General features: G+C 29.5%; 1 protein-coding gene across 2 annotated transcripts in view; it reads right to left on the minus strand.

Moving 5' to 3' along the window:
• LOC122719544 (mastermind-like domain-containing protein 1) overlaps positions 1 to 18,397 on the minus strand; it is a 185,068-nt gene that overhangs the window by 122,032 nt on the left and 44,639 nt on the right. For both annotated transcript variants that reach the window (XM_043945467.1, XM_043945466.1), the window contains exon 2: positions 8,181 to 8,432. In XM_043945467.1, the coding sequence (XP_043801402.1) occupies positions 8,181 to 8,432 (252 nt within the window). The remainder of the gene's footprint in view (positions 1 to 8,180; positions 8,433 to 18,397) is intronic.

An 18,397-nucleotide genomic window follows, 5' to 3' on the forward strand; every position in this document is an offset into this window, starting at 1 on the left:
TCTCTCTCTCTCTCTCTCTCTCTCTCTCTCTCTCTCTCTCTCTCTCTCTCTCTCTTTCTAAATGATAAATTTATTATTTCCAACAATTATCGCAATAATTCTCTCAACTTAAAACTTATATAAGATTATCACACGAATACCATTATTCATAATGATGATTCATGCGATATTAATCTATCAAATTCAAATTTCAAAGAAAACGGAATATTTCATAATCCTAACTTAATAACGATTAATAAATCGATCGAGATGATTCAAGCCGCAATTGTGGATTTAACTTAAAAAAAATTAAAAGAACAAAACATACTTGATACAAGCTATACGAAATAGAAAAAAATAAAATAAAACTATTATGTACACCCATTTCTAGAGAAACTAAAATTATGATGGATGATATATATTATTCAAAGAGCTTATTCTTCGTGCAACCAGGTTATCTGCATAATTCATTGGCATTCTTGTTTGCAGAACGATGTTCCCGGAAATTATTACCATTTCCTTTTTTTTTTATCCCAAAAATTCACAAATACGATACGGGAGGATTATTTATCAGGGAAAGAAGTTGCGTTGAGTCGTACAACTTTCCGGGCGCGGATGCATATTTAATTAACCGAATTATTCGACTAACTAAATGCAGTTTTGACTGTTCCAGACTCTCCCAATTAGTAAATGGAACTTGTTGTCGCGTTGGGGAAGGAAACACAAACGCGAAAAATATTAAGTTTTTCCCTCCTCTTATTTCTTATCCCAAATGAAAAATATATAATATATATATTTTTATAATATATATATATATATATATATAAAATATATTCAAACTCTATTGAACAATCTCTAAGAATTACGAAAATCTCGTTCGTCGAAAGAGAGACAAGTTTCAGAGAAGATAAAAATTTAATTTCACAATGATAAACGTGAGAAAACAAGATTCTCGTTTACCTATGCTTTCCCAAACGAGCCAGCCTGTAAACAGTGAGAATGACGAGCGAAGGGGCGCGGTTAATTGACAATGTCTCGATAGTGGAGCCAAGTCCAACCCCAAAATCCACCCTAACATTCGACGAGGGATTTTCCCCGTGTCCTGCAAACCCCTCCGGAGCATTTTTACATCTGCCACCCTGCACTTTACGCCCTTGCCTCTATTAACCGCTCCTATCTTTTATATCCTAGCCCTTTTTTGCATGTCTCTTGCTTAATTCCAATGCTTGGAATTTCTCTAACTTCGGGCGTGAGAGATTTTCGTGAAAGAAAATTCCGTGCTGCAATATCGTTATTAGATTGCGGATGTTTATGCAAATCGGTTACGTATTTGCGAACACGAGCAAAAAAGGGAATGGAATGTAAATATTAGGGATTTATATTTCGATTTAATATTTTGTTTGACGGTGTTGTTCGTCGCGTTTTTTTTTTTTTTCGTGGTATCAATCTCGTGATTGTTTTCCATTTTCTTCGATTTCTCTTTCGATCGAGACTTAAGGCAAAAGATTTTACTTTATTCCTTGACTTTTATAAAGTAGATCTTTAAGATAAGAAGGATCGTAGAAAGAGTGTATAATAAAGTTGATGGAAATTTATCGTTATTTTATTCCGAGCAATTTTTCTGAAAAATCACTATCGCAAAAGTTAAATTAAGTAAAATTTATAAGATATTTTCGCGTATCAATCTTTTCTTCGTATGTATCAATTTTCTACAAGTAAATATCCACGAGTAATGTCATTAGCGATGTGTAAACCATGGTATTTATTACGTTCTTTTTAAATTTTTCTTCTTCTTCTTCTTCTTTTTTTTTTTTTTTTTTTTTTTTTGCCGGATGAATTAATCGATGATGTCAAGCGTAATTCATACATTCAGTTACGGTAATATTTTGCAACGACATTATCCGCGTATAAATTTAATTAATGTATAAATACATTTGCATATTAACGCGATTATACTATCATCCTCAATCAATATTAGGCATTTAAATAACATCATTACCAAGTTTTCATGGACCAAGCCTTCCAAACTGGTCGTATATATTTATTTCGTTTAATTTCTCTATATGTATATTACCAACAATTAACAAAAAGTACCTAGAAATCTTCCATCACACATTTTATAACCTGTAATCATCATTACCGATTATCGATAATAACGAAGTAAATGCGATTTTTGTAATTTAACAATTAGCCAATTAATGACAAGAATCGAATTAAAAGAATCGAAGACACGATTCGATCGTTAAATTGCTTGAAATTAAACGTTACAACGTTTCATTTATTCCACGTTTGTAAAAAAAAAAAAAAAAAAATAATAATAATAATAAATGTATTTATCACTTGCGCCCTTAAAGCGAAGAAGAAAAGAAAAAAAAAAAAAAAAAAAAAAAAAAAAAGGAAAACGAATTTAATGCTTAGAGAAGATGGAAAATATAAGTATGGAGCTCGACGGAATTTCAGAGAAACTTCAACGAAAGGGAGGCAAAAAAATAATGAGAATGCAAATATGGTTTTGAATAAAATCCGGAAAATATGAAAGCCGCAAGAACAACATACAGATCTGCATCTACTGCCTTCTTTTTTCTTCTTCCTTTTTTCCCTCCTCCTCCTCCTCCTCCTCCTCTTCTTCTTCTTCTAGTTCCCTTTTCTTTTCCCTTATGAAAAATTGCGTTAAACATTCGTTGTAAACTATATAAGCGTAATACTTCTCTATAATCTCGAAAAATTCCGCGATGGAATCTTTTATAAAGCGAGCTCATAAATCTTTTTTATTATCTCCGTCTTTCTCGTAGAACTATTTATCTTTTTCTAATATTTTCGTACTCGCTTCCAATCATATTTTCATTTCGTTCCTTCCTCCTCTCCTGCTATCGTATTTTATACCCATGCAATTTTATCGAAAAACTTCGCAAACTGAATTTTTCTATAAAAAAAAAAAAAAAAAAAAAAAGAAAAAGAAAAAAGAAATGAAAATAAGAATTATTTCTTATTTTCATTTCTCGTTACAAGAACAATCAATCGATCAGAAATCCACTAATATTAAAAAGAAATGCATCGGTTATGATTTCAAAGAATATCATTTCATTAAGATTCGAGGAAATTAAATTATCGAAATTCAATTAAATAATAAAGTTCTCTCATTGCGTTTCTCTTAGTAGGGAGGGGAGGAAATTAAAAAAAAAAAAAAAAAAATATTCGATAACACCGATTCTCGTCCCCCTATTAACAGAGGGAAATAAATCTATATTGTGTTTTCGCGATCGTGCCTCGGAATTTCATGAATTTTTCAACTTCGCCATTCGTTTCATTTTTTCCTTTCTCTCTCTCTCTCTCTCTCTCCATTCTACTCTTCGACCCAATTGATTCTCTTTTGCCTCCCATCGCTCTTCGTTTGCATCCCCGTTTCACGCTAATAAATATAAACTTGCGATTATTAACTATTTTATCGACCGAGTCGATTTACATCACAATTGATCGATAATATCTTGTTGAATATTTATAGAATAGTTCACGGGGACGGCATAATGCAATTTAGGGGCTCGATACTGCGAAAGTTTATAATATCCGAAATATTAAATTTTGATTTTTTTTTTTTTTTTTTTTTTTTTTCCCCATCCTTTTGTTTCTCCGGCCCGGTGGACAGGAATATTTCGTAATTAATATCGCCAGATGGGAAGCCATGGACGTCGAGGAGGAGAACTCGAGGAATCAAAAGCGAGCTCACAAAAGGAAACGGTCGTTAAAGAAGGGGGCCATTAGCATGTCGTTAGCATAATACAAGGTGAATTTGATTCCGAGTACACGAATGTGCCCTGAACACTATCGTGGCCGCGGTAATCGCGTTATTATAAGACAGATTAATTTTAGTTAAACTGGTACCTTTGATACTGCGTGGGTGGAAATTGGCTTTCGACTCGAGATACCGATACATTTTGTTACAAAGAAATTAAACGTGTGCGTTATTAATTAATTTTGCTAACATGGATATATAAATGCATTTTCTTTTTTTTTTNTTTTTTTTTTTTTTTTTTTTTTTTCCATAAATAAATGTTGCGTTACGATTGATTTCAATTGATATTTTTCCAACGTATTATTATGCGTTGAGCGTAATGAATTATACAAGGCGTTAATATATTCGTGGCACGCCTTTAAAAAATCGATTTTAGAAGTCAAAACAATTAATTATAAAAGTTAATATATATATATATATATATATATATCGGTTGAAACTTGTATAGTTATACAAGCAATTTAAGTTAGATGAAATAAAGATGGAGTAAGATTGATTCTATCTTCATTTTACTTTCTAACTTAAATTGCTTTATAAATAAATAACCGATATTTTTTTTATATACAATTTTTCTATTTTTTTTTTTTTTTTTTTTTATTTTCAACACAATAAATAATAATCACTAATATGTCAAGAGAGACGAAAAAAAATTTGTTTCAAAACATTCAAAAATTTTTTTTAATGAAAACTAATTTCCACTCGAGGTTATTTTCCATTCAACGAGAAATGTTTCTGCGCGAGGGCATCATGCTTGCCAAGAATTTCGAATTGAATTTCTTTGTGAGATAATACAGATGGGAGGATGACTGTGCAGGCATATATCGAAAGTACAGAATTGAGAAAGGTTAATGGTCATGACGGAGGGGGAGGGGGGAAGGAGGAGAGGGGAAAAAAATCACGTTTCGCGTAATGCGTACTCTTGGGGAGGATTTTTGCCGATGAAATGTTCGAGCAACGTGGAAAAAACAGAATGTAAACCGGTTTACAACGTCGAAAGAGTATTTCCTCGTTGTGGAACGAGACGTTCGAGTGTTCGCCACCGATTACCGGTTAAATTACAATTATACGCCTTCCAGGGGCGGAGGGGGGGGGGGCAAATTTTAGATAAGACGACGGAGAACGATGGCGCGTTGTTTTGTTTTCAATTTGAGACTGATTATAATTTCAATCTCATTCTTTTTTTTTTTTTTTTTTTACTTATTTATTTCGATTAATGTAAATATTGTGAAGAAAGAAAGATGATGATGATGATGATCGATAATCGAAAACGAATATACGAGAATGATAAGCTAGCTTTAAGGATAAGTTAAAGAATTTTAGCAAGCTAATATTATTAAATTATATTTTGTAATAAAAATATTTAATAATATTTAATAATGTTGAATCATATATATGAATATTTATAATTTATAATAAAAATACCAGGATCTCGTCAGGATATTTTTAAATTTGCGAATTTAAATTTGGAATAAGCGTAATTAAAAGAGAATTTATCGAATACTGAAATCTGGCAATTTTTTTATAAATAATAAAGCTGGCTAATCGTTCAAAATAACACGTATAAATTACTGTACTGTAATTATATACACACATATGTGTGCACATACGTGATTGCTTCGATGATTTATCCATTTTGGAAAGCAATATTCCGCGCACTATAGAAAAAAAAAAAAAATGTGATCTTGCAAGAATCACGTTTGAAGAAAAAAAAAAAATATGCACACGATGTATGTTCGACATGAAACGTAGAATTGTTTCGAGTAACGTGGTCGAGCAATGAATTAGATCAAGGTTGCATTGCATCGCTAAAATTAGCCGACAGAATTCAGAAAAATTCTGGCATTACGACACTCGTAATCGCTCGACGATCTTTCAAATTATTACAACTGAAAGGATAATCGTTGCTCGAAGATACGCATCGATAACGATTATATATTTTCAAAAGGAAGAGCAACTAAATTTTATTGGCCTGATTAGTGGAAAAGATCGTAAGTCGGTCGTAAAAATTTTTATTACTCGAAAAACGAAAATTTTCGACAATCGAGCCAAAGCCAAATTTCTTGGAGCGAAGAAATTTATATATACGGACGATATTTTATATTTTATCAATTTTTCGAAAATATTTTTAAATTCCGTTGATTCGATTTTATATGAAAAAAAAAATCAAAATAAGTTATTTTAAAAATAGGGAAAATGATAAAAAAATTTTCTATTCCTATTGAAGAATTAAAATATAAATGGATAGAAACGACACAATTGTTTCTTCCATGTATATTCATATTTCGCTCGAATCAAATTTTTATCGTATTTAATATAAAAATTTTATTAATCGATTTATTTTTTAATTTATTTCTCAAAATTCGTCGAAATTTTATGAATTTGTTTTTTTTTTCCTTTTTTTTTTTTTTTTTTTTTACAGTTCCTACAAAAATCGATGGTGGAGATGCTTTTAGCGAGATTATTTTTTGATCTCGTTTAAATAAAAACTGTATACGTTATATATATCCACGTTTAAGTTATTTCCATAATATTATTTCGATCCTAATCTATGCGCAACAATAATTAATTCTAATTTCGAAGCGAAATCATTAATCACGATTTAAAAAAAGCGCGAAATCTGGACTGTGCACGTAACTTTCTATGATTATTTACCGTTAGTTTGTATTATAAATATTGTAATCCTATATTATTTCCCGTGCCGTTTTTTTTTTTTTAAACATTGCTCCACTCTGATTACATGTTCAATTAATACACTTTATATTTGAAACTTGGAGGAAAAAGATTGCTTATTATCTTATCTGGGGCAATTAACTCGAATAAAAGATTACAGTCGAGTAATTCTCTCCGTTCTATCGTGAAACGAGATTAAGTTTTCTACGTATTTTTAACTGCGAGATTTTCTATTTTACCACTTATTATATCTATACTTTGAACTTTGTGATGAATTCAAGACTGGAGATAAAAAAAAAAAAAAACGCGTATTCAAAGTTTTTAATAAAACGACTCTTATTCAAATTTTATTGCAAAATATTTCAATAATGAAATCTTTTTGAAGCGTGTCGTTGAAAAAAAAAAAATTTTTATAATTTTATTCTATGAATAAAATATCACGTTATTGACACGTTTTTATTTAAATACTCCAACACTTTCATTTTGATTACTCCATGTATTTATTTTATTATCTCAAAGATAAAAAAATCTTTAAGATAACAAAATCTGATACATAGATTGCCGTAACGTTTACAATCTTAATTACTTTAGCCCAGTCCTCGATAATTCTTATTCATTTATGAAATAAGAAAATGTTCCTCTCTTACTTTCACAATAAGATTACAACGAAACAATCCTAGCCGATTTACCGGTTTAAATATTACTTTCTATTTTACAGAATATAGCTATTTACGCGGTGCTGTCGTTATGAACTAAGATTGCTTCTCCAATTCATTATTTTCGCAATAAGAGCAATGTAGCAATTCGTCTGATTCATTACATTCGAAACTTTACTTTCTATCAACGATCGAACCGAATGGAAACGAAATTTAATAGATACGTATGAAGAATAAAAAAATATATATATATATACATATATAAAAAGTATCTATTTTTTTTTTTTTTATCTACAAAACTGTCTACTTTATATACCACTATTCTGATATATCCTATATCCTATATAATTACAATATAAATATTATATTATATCGTCAAATAAAATTAATACCTAACGGTTTTATTTATCTTATGGAAATGTTCTAAAATAACTTGTTTTCGCGAAACTCTTATTATACGAATCCTAAAAATATCGATTCCATAAGAACAGTTTAAAAAAAAAAAAAAAAAAAGAATCTAATCTATTCATCTCGGAGGATGAGAAATATAAATAGATTGTTTTTTTAACTTTTCTCAGTACACAATTCGACGGACAAAATTGCTCGTTACGTATTTATAATTATTTCGATCAATAAATAACTATTACAAAAATAGAGTATTGCAAATATTTATTATGCAATGTATCTTATTCATAGTCTTAAATTATAATAAGATAATTTTACAATAAAGAAAATAAACACTCGAAAATATCTTGAATCAAATTTGAAGTTAGTATTTATTTCTCCCGCTATAAAAATAATTCTATTTTAATTTAAGACTATCAATGATCAGAAAATCAGAATCAGAAAATCTTCTAATAAATCTTTGCAAATTTCCATATGTTTATTAATTATTAATTATTTATTGAACGATATAATTATAAAAGAGTAATCCTTGCAATCCTTTTGTCGACAATCAAGTTAAATTAAATTAATAAAGTTGCTTCACATACACACACACACACACACATACATATACGCGATAATTCGTCCTCGAAAAATAAGAGGAAAAGGGGGGAAAAATAAGAAAGCAAAAAACCACTCACCTCTCCATGCGTGTCCCTTCGGCCATCCGGGGTGTTCTCCGGCAAGAAGTACAACCGCAACGATGCCAGAGGTTGATTCGGTCCCCGGCTGTCCATCCACAACAGCTGAAGTTCCCCGATGCTGACAAGATCGGCATCACTCCACAATTTCGTGAGGAAGAAGCTTCCGAGACGAAGTACACGACCATTTCCTATTCTAACCGCTTTGTAGAACGTGTACGGGCCGTGGCTGAAGCAAGCACCGCCCAATAACTGAAACGAAATCGACATCGTTTCCTCTTATAACTCTTGTCCTTCTGTTTACATACAATACGAATGTTCCGTAATCTCCATGCGAACGCTATTTGTTTTCACGCGCAGAATGTCGAAAATGTGTACACACAGTCGACTCTCCTATAGACACGTATTAATTCGTGGAAATTGTATTAAAGCTAGGAATCGGAGGTATGTCAACAAAAACAGTGCGATGGAAATATATTCGTGTACGAGAATCGTTAAGTTTATTAAATTTTTACAATACCGTGTTATAAAAGAATTGATTGTGTGTATTAAAAAATAATTTATTTATTTAATTTTTAAATGTTGTAAAAATATATATATGTGTAAGATAGAATTTTTTTTTAATCTTTAGTCGAGTATTTTATTCTTAGTTTATTGAAAGTTTATTTGGGAACAAGACTTCTTAAACAAATGCTATTCAAATAAATTGAAATATAAAAAAAATCGATATATCGATAGATTTATTTTTCTTTTTCACGAAGCCCGGCAAATAGGGATAAGGCAAGTGGGTAAAAATAATATTCGTAGTCAGCGAAATATCGGAATAGGCTTGTGTCGAGTATGCTTATTTGTAAGCCATCAGATCGGTTTTATGGATGTTCGTCAAGTAAAACAAGTCGTTAGATGAGTCATATCCCATGCCAGTGGCCCTCATTTGTATCATTGCGTCGCCTTAAAAAACGTTTCTTAAAACTAATGATATATTCGTTTCATGATAAAGCATTGCACGTATAGGGAAATTAATATTTTTCTCCTGATAAAGCATCCCAATTTATTTTTCGTCTATTCGATAATCGATATAAATTATCGGTAGATTTAGATAAAGATCTTTCTTATTAATAATAAATTTCCAATGTTTCGATAATAATCCATATAATTGTGAAATTTTAGTTCACATCGGCTTCATGTTCATTAATAAACCTTGAGCTCATTTACAAGATTAAATGGAAAATTATATAGCGTGTTTGAACTTGGATAACGTGCAAACTAATGAAGGTAAAGTAATACATTTTCCAAGGAAGAAAATGGTCTCTAGTATAGTCCGTGATGTGAATATCGGTTGTTGAAAATGTTATATATATTGATATGCGATTCGAAAGTAAAATTAAATTGTTAGATAATCTTTCTAAAAAAAAGAAAAAAAAGAATTTAATTATATACATTTATATAAAGTTTAGTGTTTTTTGTATTGGATATAATATAGATTATCGATACAATCTTCGTTATTTATACTCGAATGACATTTAAAAATGAACGTTTAAAAAAAAAATGTCATACTTAGATAACGAACAGATTATTTTATCGAATAAATCGCAAACTTTGTAAGTATGTCGGTCAACTACAATATAACAAATAATTTCAATAAATATATATTTTTCACACTTCTATAAATACTCGAATACGTGATTATGATATTTTTCAAGATTTTAATCAGAAATTGTTCATTTTTTCCGTGGGAAGATATATCATTTCAAACAGTTTATCAGAAAAACTTTATATATAATTAAAAATAATAAAGTTTTAGATTAAAATTTTTAAAACATCTATTTTTATAAAAAATAATAATAATAATAATAATTTTCAATTTTTAAAAATGAAACCACATTTTTTTTTATACTTTATTTTATTTATGTATAAAAAAATATGAAACTAATAATATTAAAAAATTATCAATTTAGGAAATATCTTAAAATAAATACCTATTACAAACCTATTATTAGCAATATCTACAATGTTTATCTGTTTAACTTTTTTAAATTGCTTTTTTTTGTTTTAACAAATTAGTCCAATAATTTTAATAATAATTTTATTTTTAAGTTCAAGCATTATCATCCAAATGTTTTCCGATAAATATTTTTATCAAATCGAATAAATATTTTGAAAATTATTGCAATTTACAAACAACTAAAAAAAAAATCAAGTAATCAATCTTTTTCTTTCCAATTATTCGAAACAATTAAAAAAAACACGATTACAAAAAATGAAATCAGAATAATCTACGATTATCCTTTAAAAAGGATATTATTACAATTCGCTATTATTACAAAAGTAAAAAAAAAAAAAAAAGGAACGTTTATTATTTTATGGAAGGTAACTAGAAGAGAGAATGAGAAAAAGATGAAAACAAAAAAAGAAGAAAGAAAGAGAGATAGAAAGAGAGAAAGAGAGAAATTCGATAAACGAAGCGTGCACGTAGTACAGTCCCGCGTATAACTCTCGATGAAGCTTCCTGTGCGAACAGCAAAGCGAGCAACGACTCGCATTCATGTCTTTTATGCCTTACCTCTTCCCTTCCCCTCCCGCACACTCACAAATGCGCTCACTTCTTCGTTTCCTTCTCCCCTTTTCTTTTTGCCAAGATTCAACCGTCAACGTGCGTGATTAACGAAGCACGCGAGGGGACATGCGCATGCGCAATCTCTCGAATGCAACGCGCGCATCGCGCGCAGCAAGCGCATCAATTAAGCCGAAATCGAATTTTTCGCGCTACCTTACCAATTGAACCGAAATTGATCGATGATTACTTGATGTTATATCTGTCCGATGGCCGATTTTGAACGATACGTAGACATTGGATAATCCTACGTACGAGATTGCAAGCTGAGATTATTAGATACACAGTAGAGGATAGATAGATATAAGTGGATGGGATATCTGGTGTGTTTGCATTGAATTTGAGATGTTTGATATCCTTGTGTTGAATACCTCTTTCAACGAAGAAAAATTTTTGTTATTATATAATGTAAAGGATATATGTTAATATATTTGTCGAGTTGGATGAATTATTTAACGAAGTTATTTGCAATAAAATATTTGGAATAAAATGTTTAAAATAAAAATTTGGAATGAAATATCAAAGTAAAATAAACTCGTAAGCTAAATAAATGTTGTAATTTTTATTCTATATTTTTATAAATTTGTTATCTATTATATTCGTGTTATCTTCCGTTTATCGTTTCATTTATAGTCTGTTATCTATTATAAATATATATTATAAATGTCTCTGCTTTGAGATATAAATATGTAAAATGTAAAATATTAATAAAACATGAAATAATAACTTTTATGAAATGTATGAATATTCGATTAATTATTCTATGAAATAAGATTAATTTTTTTTTTTTTTAAATTTTCCTTATAATTTTATAGAATTTAATTTGAATTCCTTTTAATCTTATTGAATTATCTAAGGTAAAGTACTATAAAATTAAATTATAAAATTATGCTTCGTATATTATTAAAATAAAATTTATTAATAAAATTCTCGATAAATGTAAAAAATATAAAATGAAAATTAATGCACATAATATTAAAAGTGAGAATTAATGTATATATCCTAATATTCATATTTAACAATGTACTTACATTAATTCACTTCGTTCAAGAATTCTGTTCAAGAAAAAAACACGCAAACAGACATGAAAAAATTAATTAAAATACTAGAAATGAGTTTAAATTCGCAATATCGAAATAATTTTCATATTATCATGATATCAATCAAACATAATCTAGAATGCAAATATTATTAATGCAAAAGGATATATTATATCTTGCTTGAAACATTTTGAAACACGTATATATATATATATATATATATATATATATATATACATATACATATACATATATATGTATACCGTAGTTATTATAAAGCAAACATATTTAATTTAATCTGATATACTACTAAGTGCAATTTAATTTTCTCGAAACTTATTTTATAAATGCATCTTAAACTATAACCTTTATTAACCAAGTTCCCTCTCATGCGCTATTATTTCTCGTCATACGTGAACGAAATGCTTAAATTCCTGCATAATTTAATTAAATGATATTACGAAAATTGAAGCACCATATAACTAGCAAGGAAACGTTACTAAAGTAAATGAAATATTTAATTTGGGAAAACTTCTTGATATTTCTTGACTAGTGTATACATATTTTTTCCCGTTTTTTCCCCCCACTTCAAGTAAAAGTTTCTTTTCCAGTTTTGAAAGTTAAAAAATGAATCGAATGGATTAAATAAAAAATGAAGATGAGATTAAATTGTTCATGAAAAGTTTTCGCCTTCCTTAATGAATTATGAATCGTTGGATGCAAAGAAAAAGTAAATTAAGAGATAATTTAAAAAGCTGTTTAAAAAAAACATAGATAATCTCATCTGCCGAGAAAACAGAAAATTTGACAAAAGATCTTTTTGAAACACGTTAAATTCTTTTAACGAGGAAAAATATACACCTCCTTGGCACAAATCTGTTAATATGTAATATTAATTCAAATATTGCCATATATCGAATTGCAAATATGATGTTCCACGCTTTCATACCAATGAAAAAGATTGCATGAATCGTGATTCAGAATATCCAATAGTACAGTAAGAAAGAAAAATCTGATGCGCCATCTCTCTGCTTAACTCGAATACTCCATAGACGCGTCTACTTTATAGCAAAAGCTTGTCTATTTCTCCCCTTTACTTTACTTACATGCTCGATCTCAAATCGAACGGATTTCGGTGTGTGAAAACGACATCGTGCGTGTAGGAGGATTGTCGATTTATGTATACAGAGAGTTACTAAACATGTGACGTGGAATACCTTTGGAGGTTATATACCAATTCTTGGCCAGTTGCCTACTTACAGGCGCTTCTTGTGCAAATATAAACCATTTGTAATTCGAAAAATAAGCCATATTTTTTTATATCAATATGTTTTTCTTTTCCTTCGCTTTAACGTGTCAGAATCAATCTTGTAAAGACTTGTATGTTTTTTTTGTTTTTCATTCTTTATACAAAGTTTGTTTCAAATTTTGTTTAAATTCCATTATCTGGAATATTTCTATTGTTTTTGATGAGTTTCATAAAAATTTTTATCCAGAAAAATTTCATAGTTTTGTAGTGTACAATAATCTCAGTTTTGTTTCGTTGGAAAGTACAATTTTGTTTTCTCATAAAATATAGAGAATATGAATTCCATATTTAAAATAATAAAGATAAAATACAGGATATGAATTCATATATAAAATGAATTGAATGTAAATATAATATTTTAGTTAAATTTTCGATGCCATCGTTAAATATTATTCAATATTAATTTTTTTTATTTTTAGAAATAAAATTTATTATAAATAAATTATTTCGAGTTTTTCTTTCGTAATAAATATTTTGATGAAATTTAGATTATAGCAGAAATATTTGATGAAGTTTGGTAAATATATTTATGAAAAATTTTTCAATATTATGAAAAAAAAAAGATAGATAATTATTATTTAAATATAAACTACATTAATTCTGTTATTTAATTCTGATTCAGAATGCATCATGTTGTTGTGCAAAAATGCATAATTACTTCGTTAACTCTAATACTTAAATAGGATGGCTATTTCCTTCCTCGATTGCATCGGGTTTAATTGCTCACTAAGTCAACCTAATAATAATCTATTCTTAAACACACTCGTGCAGTTTTCATTTGAAATGAAAATAACAAATATATTACATAATATAATAAGTAAAGATTATATTATATAACATAGTCATATAGTCAAACATGTAATAACTATATTTTCGAAATTAATAAATATTAAACACGAATAACATTATTTATGATAAAAAAATTAAATTAATTTTATTTGATTATTTTAATTATTAACATTTATTTATTTATAATTATTCGAATAATTATTAATTAGTATTTAATTCAATAAATTCAAATAATAACTATTTTCCCAAACTAAATATACCTCATGACAAATAATGGGCACACGGAATACTGGATAAGAATAATATATTCATATGTTATTTCCAGTTAAATAATTAAATTATTAATAGCATTATTAATTAAGTTATTATCTCGTATGAAAATCGTGACGCTCATTACGCCATTTACTATATTTATCGACATGCGACCTCGAAAACCATTACAAGCAAATAAAATTGAATACTCAAAAAACATTAAAAAAAAAAAAACAATTTTTTGCGTAACAAAATATATTTTACATTCCACGATATTTCTATTTTACCAATTTGAAATTTCATTGAATGAAAAGCTAAAAAAAAAGAAAAATAATTTTACATCATAAAAAAAAAAATGAAACAAAGGACACAATTTATTCGTATCTATAATACATTTACAATCTTTTTTTCGTGTTCCAGTTCTTAATCTCTGCATTAAAATACAAAAAAAAAAAAAAAAAAACGCAAACAAAGAATGAAAATTAAAAAAGAAAAGTTTGCTCGAACTAATCAATTATGGAGGATAAAAACGTTTAACTCCGATACAATATACATATGAGAGAGACCAGTTACATAATTGAATCAATAACCACAGAACGGTACCGATTGGATGAGCGCCACTGTCATAACTATTTCTAATGTTTTAAGGGTACAGTCGCGGACAAGAGTTTCTCGCCCGGTCAAGACACAGCCCGGCTACCAATGGTATTTATAGCGTTAATCTCGTTTCTCCGCTACAGCTGCATCGCCTGCGAACCCCCAACGCCATTGATATCGCAATTGCATCTACCGGTCCTTCTTTTTTTTCTCTTTTCCCTCTTTTTTCCTCCTTTTTCTCTCTCTCTCTTTCTCTCTCCTCCACCCCTTCCTCCAACTTCTCCCTCATACCATCACCACTCCCCCACCCTTTTCACGTGTCCACGTAGTCACTTGGTTGCTGTGCATGGATTTTCGTGTGGCGCGTTTCTGCCTTCATTATTTACCCGCACACACACTCCAATTACCATCGCGCGTACCGGCCCTACCAAATATTTCTCCACGGCATCGAGAACGACAGCGCATGTATTATTCAGCATACGTTGTCGATGCCTCGTTCAAGCACATTTTATCCGTGTACACACATGGAACGTTACGATCGGTTTATTATTTATGCTCGTTGTCAGTCATGACCAGTGGCGCTCAATTCCTTAATTTATTTTGGAGAGGGGGAAATTTTTTTTTCTTTTTTTTTTTTTAATATATATATTTGAAATGAAAGAAAGAGAAGTTTGCAATGAAATTAAGAAGAAATTTAGAGATAATACACTTTTATCGAATTCTTTTATGCAAATATAAGGTATTATTTTCATGTTGATAGAATTGTATGTAAAGATTTTTATAAGGATTGAATAAATATTTGTAAGAAATTTATTGACTTTTTTTAATAATGAAATTTATATCAATTATAAATTATAAAATTATAATTTATAAATTATAATTTATAAAATTTAATAATAAAAACGTTTATTACCAAACTTATTCGATACTGATTATTAATATTATTAATTTATAATTTGAAAAATTTTATCAATAATGTATTATGCAAAAAATAAAACTTCAGAAATATATAAAATCCTAGAAATTTTCCGTATCACCTAATACATATGTATATAAAATTACTACGTTTCTCTCCATCTTCTCAGATGCAAATGAAAATTTCTTTTATTCATCTTACACGGTTCCACACAAGGATATATAATATCCCCGTTTTCATGAAATAATAATTTTGTCCTGGATCTTTCTACCTTCTCTTAACCATTAATTAATTCGTCCAGAATATTACAGAATATTAATTGGATCTAATATAAACTGACATCGCGTTAATAATAAATTATTAATCGATACGTAACCGTAATACCGGTGTGACTCGATGATTCGAATAGCTAATATATAAGATTAAATTCGATAATAATGAGAAAAAGAAAGAGAGAGAGAGAGAGAGAAAGAGAGAAATTTTCTTTGAAAATTTCAGCGTTCATAATTTATCTTAATTGATTAAAAATCGATTTGTCCGTCGAGGTGTGGTGGTAACGATGTTTTTCGACCGAAAAATAGGTCAAGTAAATGACTTTATGAACTTAACGAGCAGAAGAACAATCCATCCCTCTCTCTCTCTCTCTCTCTTTCTCTCCCTCTCCCTTTCTCTCTTTTTTTATTTCTGCCAGGAGAAAATGCAAAAACTTTGACAAGTATTTTCAAATGGAAACGAAACACCGCGATCTACATTCTTTTCAGCCTGAGAACCGCTTCTTCTGTAAAGCTAGAAGAATCTTTAGAAGTCACGCAAGTCGAGTACGAAAAAGAACCGAGAAGAAGGAGAAAGAGGAGGAGGAGGAAGAAGAGGAGGAGGAGGAGGAGGAGGAGGAGGAGGAGAGGGTGGTGGTGATGGTGGAAGGAGAAAAGGAACGACAAGGAGGAAGACAAAATGATTATTCCGCGTAGAAATAGTAACTAACTACAAATGGAATATCGTCTCATTTCTATAATTGCTCTTAAAGGGAACTGGTTTCAGAGAGCAACATCACGAAAGCTAATCGCACGAAGAAGCGAATGCATCTGCGAACAGCCACTACTTTACCTCGTGTAAAAGTGAAAAGTGTTAAATCCTTTAACCGTGAATAATTATCGTTCGGGCGAAGGGTGGGGGAAGGGGAGAATGTAATTTAATTTTCTCGTTGAACACATCTAATTGTAAGAGAGCGTGTCGCCATTTCTGCGCTGCATCATCATTGTATACAATGAACATTGTGATATGTAGGCAATGCATATCATTGACTTGGATATCGTTGCCCATGACACGTTGTGAATAACTATTAAATTAATCCACGTGATGGGTTTTGGATTTTTGAAAAAAAAAAAAAAAAAAGGGAAATATTTTTTAACAAGATTATGCATTGCATGAAATTATTTTTTTATCGTAAATTTCAATTTTTCGAAGTAATATCGACAATTTTAAATTATGAATTTTTAACTAAGTTAAGTTATAAATTTAAATTTTAAATAACAAAGATAAAGATCAAAGAGTTATATATAAACGTTCGTATAGTTTTATTCTATAAAAATTTTTTTTTTTTATTTGAAAACCAAATATTTTTTTTTTTTTTTTTTTTTAAAGAAAATTCTCATTTTACTTACTAGATAAGATCCAACTCCAATATCTAAGCGTTGTCCAAAGTTCCTTTTGCACTCTAATTTTTTCTACAAACTATAACTATATATTTTCTCTTCCTTTTTTCAGTTTCTTCTTCTAACTTGCGATAAAATTAAATCACCGAAGAGGGAATTTCCGATTCGACTTTGTAAACTTGCGAGAAAAAAAAAAAAAAATTAACGTAAAATTAATCTCGCTAATGTCTTTTAAAGATAAACGTTTCGATCGATTATTTTTTTTCATAAATATGATGCCAGCGGCCATGTTTCCATTTCTTTCTTTCTCTCTCTCTCTCTCTCTCTCTCTTCCTTTCTTTCTTATTTTTTTTTTTTTGTTTTTTTTGGGGTTCATTTTTTTTTTATCCTAAATACCGTAACGTTCTGTTGTGCCTCTTCGAGTTTTATGTAATAGCCGTTGCCTGGTTTTCCTCTGGCAAACCGGAGGCAACACTGGATGAGACGAGAACGAAAAAGGAATGCGAAAAAGAGTCCTGCGCATAACGTTTTAAGGCCAGTGCCAGAGAAATATGATGTGTAGCACGTTTTCATAATACAAGATTACGAGTGTTTCATCCTTCACCGGCGGACAATTACGAATTTATAACTCACGGTTGATACAACGTGAGAATAGAAAATAATGAAAACGACCTTTTCAAATAGCCATATGCTAATTAACTCCTTTCACTTCGAATAAATATTAACTACAAAGGAAGGTATGGAATAGACCTACCATTTTACGGGGACTTTGTATCGAGTGGAATGAAACATCGACCTTGACGAAAAAAAAAAAAAAAAAAGAAAGAAAGAAAAAAAGAAATGGGAAAAAAAGGAGCATCGAAAAGAACGAAATGTGCAATTTGCAATTTAGAATATATGATTCACGCGACGCGAGTTATAATAAATTATATCGAACGTAATCCACGCAATTGATAAACTAAATGTAAACATATCTCTATTTGTCAAATCTTGAGACTTGAGGGATAATCTTTGTCAGAGATAAGATATGTTGTTGCATCGTCTAAGA

This window comes from Apis laboriosa, unplaced genomic scaffold (assembly GCF_014066325.1).
Source record: "Apis laboriosa isolate Shangri-la unplaced genomic scaffold, ASM1406632v1 scaffold83_cov151, whole genome shotgun sequence".
Lineage (NCBI taxonomy): Eukaryota > Metazoa > Arthropoda > Insecta > Hymenoptera > Apidae > Apis > Apis laboriosa.